This window comes from Taurulus bubalis (genome assembly GCF_910589615.1).
Source record: "Taurulus bubalis genome assembly, chromosome: 16".
In the NCBI taxonomy this organism is placed as follows: domain Eukaryota; kingdom Metazoa; phylum Chordata; class Actinopteri; order Perciformes; family Cottidae; genus Taurulus; species Taurulus bubalis.
Window position 1 is genome coordinate 8,845,523 of NC_136604.1, and position 2,402 is coordinate 8,847,924.

The 2,402-nt window shown below is 45.3% G+C and overlaps 1 protein-coding gene across 1 annotated transcript; it reads left to right on the plus strand.

Moving 5' to 3' along the window:
• Nucleotides 1-693: 693 nt before the first annotated feature.
• Nucleotides 694-2,151, plus strand: LOC306748349 (uncharacterized protein; the record flags this gene model as incomplete). The annotated part of the gene is made up of 1 exon (XM_079231509.1): nt 694-2,151. The coding sequence occupies one exon, from the start codon at nt 694-696 to the stop codon at nt 2,149-2,151; it is 1,458 nt and encodes a 485-aa protein (XP_079087635.1).
• Nucleotides 2,152-2,402: the final 251 nt, after the last annotated feature.

The window sequence follows — 2,402 nt, forward strand, 5'->3', positions numbered from 1 at the left end:
CAAGTGTGTTAGTGATTATGTCCAGTAAGACACATTTTAAAATGTACCGTTTAAAGTTACTGTGAGGAACTTTTAACTGGTTATGAAACCGTCTCAATTTAATACTGATGCCTCTTTATGACCTACATAAGTAAGCAAGACCATCAGAGAGAAAATTGGTTATTTATTTATACTTACTGCTTGTCATCGGTGCCTGTGGGGCCGATTCCACATGAAATCATGCAGGTTTGCAAAGTCTCGACAATATTTTTTGTTTTACCAAAGCCTTTAAACGCTGTAAGACGATATTGTTCATGTTTTTTAAGACATTGTTAATTCTACATAACACATACTCTTATTATAACAATATCTATTTCACAGAACTTTCTTATTATAACTCAAATTCAGTTCTTGAACAAACAATTGATTATTTTCTTTCTTATTTTACTAATCCTTTTGCCTATAAAAACACCAGAATGTCTTGTTTAGTCTGACCAACAGCCCAAGTGAGGCCAAGAAAAGCTGCACATTCTTGCATTTTAGAACCTGGAAAATCAGACGTTCGGCATTTTGCTTGGAAAACTACCACGTTATGGTTGATTCTCAAAATGAATGAATTAAACAATAATTGTGCATTTCCATGTTCAGTTTACAGGTGCAGACATAACCGAAGCGGTCCAAGCTGACGGCAACAGTATGGAAGAAGAAATAAAGATGGCCGAGACGGATCAAGGAGATGCGGCGAGCAATGAGGGAAAAGCCAGTGCAGAAATGCCCAGTAGCAGTCCAATTAAGAGAGGAAGGGGTAGGCCACAAGGGTCAAAGAAGTTGAAAGTTTGTATTACAGATGTTAACCTCACACAGCAGGTTTCCAACGGTGGGTCCAAACAGTCTACGAAGGGAAGAGGGCGTCCAAAACTCACGAAAGACACAGTGCAGGAAGGATCGGGAGACAACACTGCGGATAATTCTGTGCAAACTCAAGGATCCAACAAACAGGCCAGTAATGAAGACAGTCCTACGGCTGAACATTCTCCTAAGAAAAGAGGTCGGCCGAGCAATCCTCCCAGCAAAAGCACCTCTGAGAATGTTGACGCTAAAGACTTACAGAACGGTGGCTCTGATACACCAAAAGCGAGAAGGGGTCGTCCGAAAGGATCCCTGAATCGCAAGTCGGAACGTTTAACAAGTGGACAGAATGAAGGCAGTTCTGTAACGCGTCGGAGACAAAGAGGCTCTCTCAATGAGAAACCCAGGCTAGAGACAGAGGTGAGCAGTGAGGAGAAGGAGGAAGAAGAAGAAGAAGAAGAAGAGGAGGAGGAGGACGATGAAGAGCAGCACGCAGAGAAGCCTCAAAGAGGGAGGGGAAGGCCCAAAACAAAGATTGTAGAAGAGAGCGAAGATGAACAAGAACTGGACACAGATGACTCCCAGCCAGCGAAGAGGGGGAGGGGTCGCCCCAAAGGCTCTTTAAACAAGAACCCCCCTTCATATAGGGTGCACCGTAAGGTGGGCCAGCCGAAGAGCGGTCCGCCCACACAAGGGAAGCGTGGTCGACCAAGAAAACAACCAGCCAAAAGGGGACGGCCAAGGAAGTACCCTCTGCCATCACCTGAGGAGTTGAAGAAACCCAAAGTATGGAAGCCGCTGGGAAGGCCAAGGAAATACCCCCGTGCTGATCCTCCAGAGGAGTCTCAACCAGCCCCTCGCAGAAGCCGCGGTCGGCCTTTCAAGTCGGAGTCCAAGAAAGGTGCTCACCTGCGCAAGAGTTTGCCTGCATCTTCACCGCGCGACCCCAATGTTGGATCCCCGAGAAAAAGGGGCCGTCCCCCAAGTGCATCAAAAGGTGATGCTACCCCAAAAAGTGATGCTACACCAACGCGAAAAAGGGGCCGTCCTAAAGGTTCACTCAACAGAAAAAATTTCAGCAGTGAAACAAAGCTTGAAGATCCCAACCATTCAGAAGCAGAGAGTGATTTATCTCCTGATGGGGTGAAACACAAAGCGGAGGCGGTAGAAGAAGAACTGGAGCCCAACACGGAGACGTCCATCCAGCCGAAAGATGAGACGCCCATCGAGCAACTCCAGGAGACGCCCACTGAGCACGGGGACAATACAGAAGAATCGCTCATCGATCAGGATGCAGGCTTTGAAGTCAGTAACCAGGCTTGATGAACCACCCGGTCTGACCAAAAAAGTTGCTGTTTTAGAATACAACCTTGTCAATGAAATCACATTTTTAGTCAGTCGGTCAGACTCAATATTCTGCAGCTCTTTTCTGACTAACTTGTCCATCTTGTTCTATTGTGCTTTTTAAAAATGATTTTATCTCTGTCAGAATATTAGTATTACTAATAATCTTTTTTGGAACTGGCACTGATTGTTCCGGTTTACATTTAACTTTTAGATGTAGTTTTTGTCAG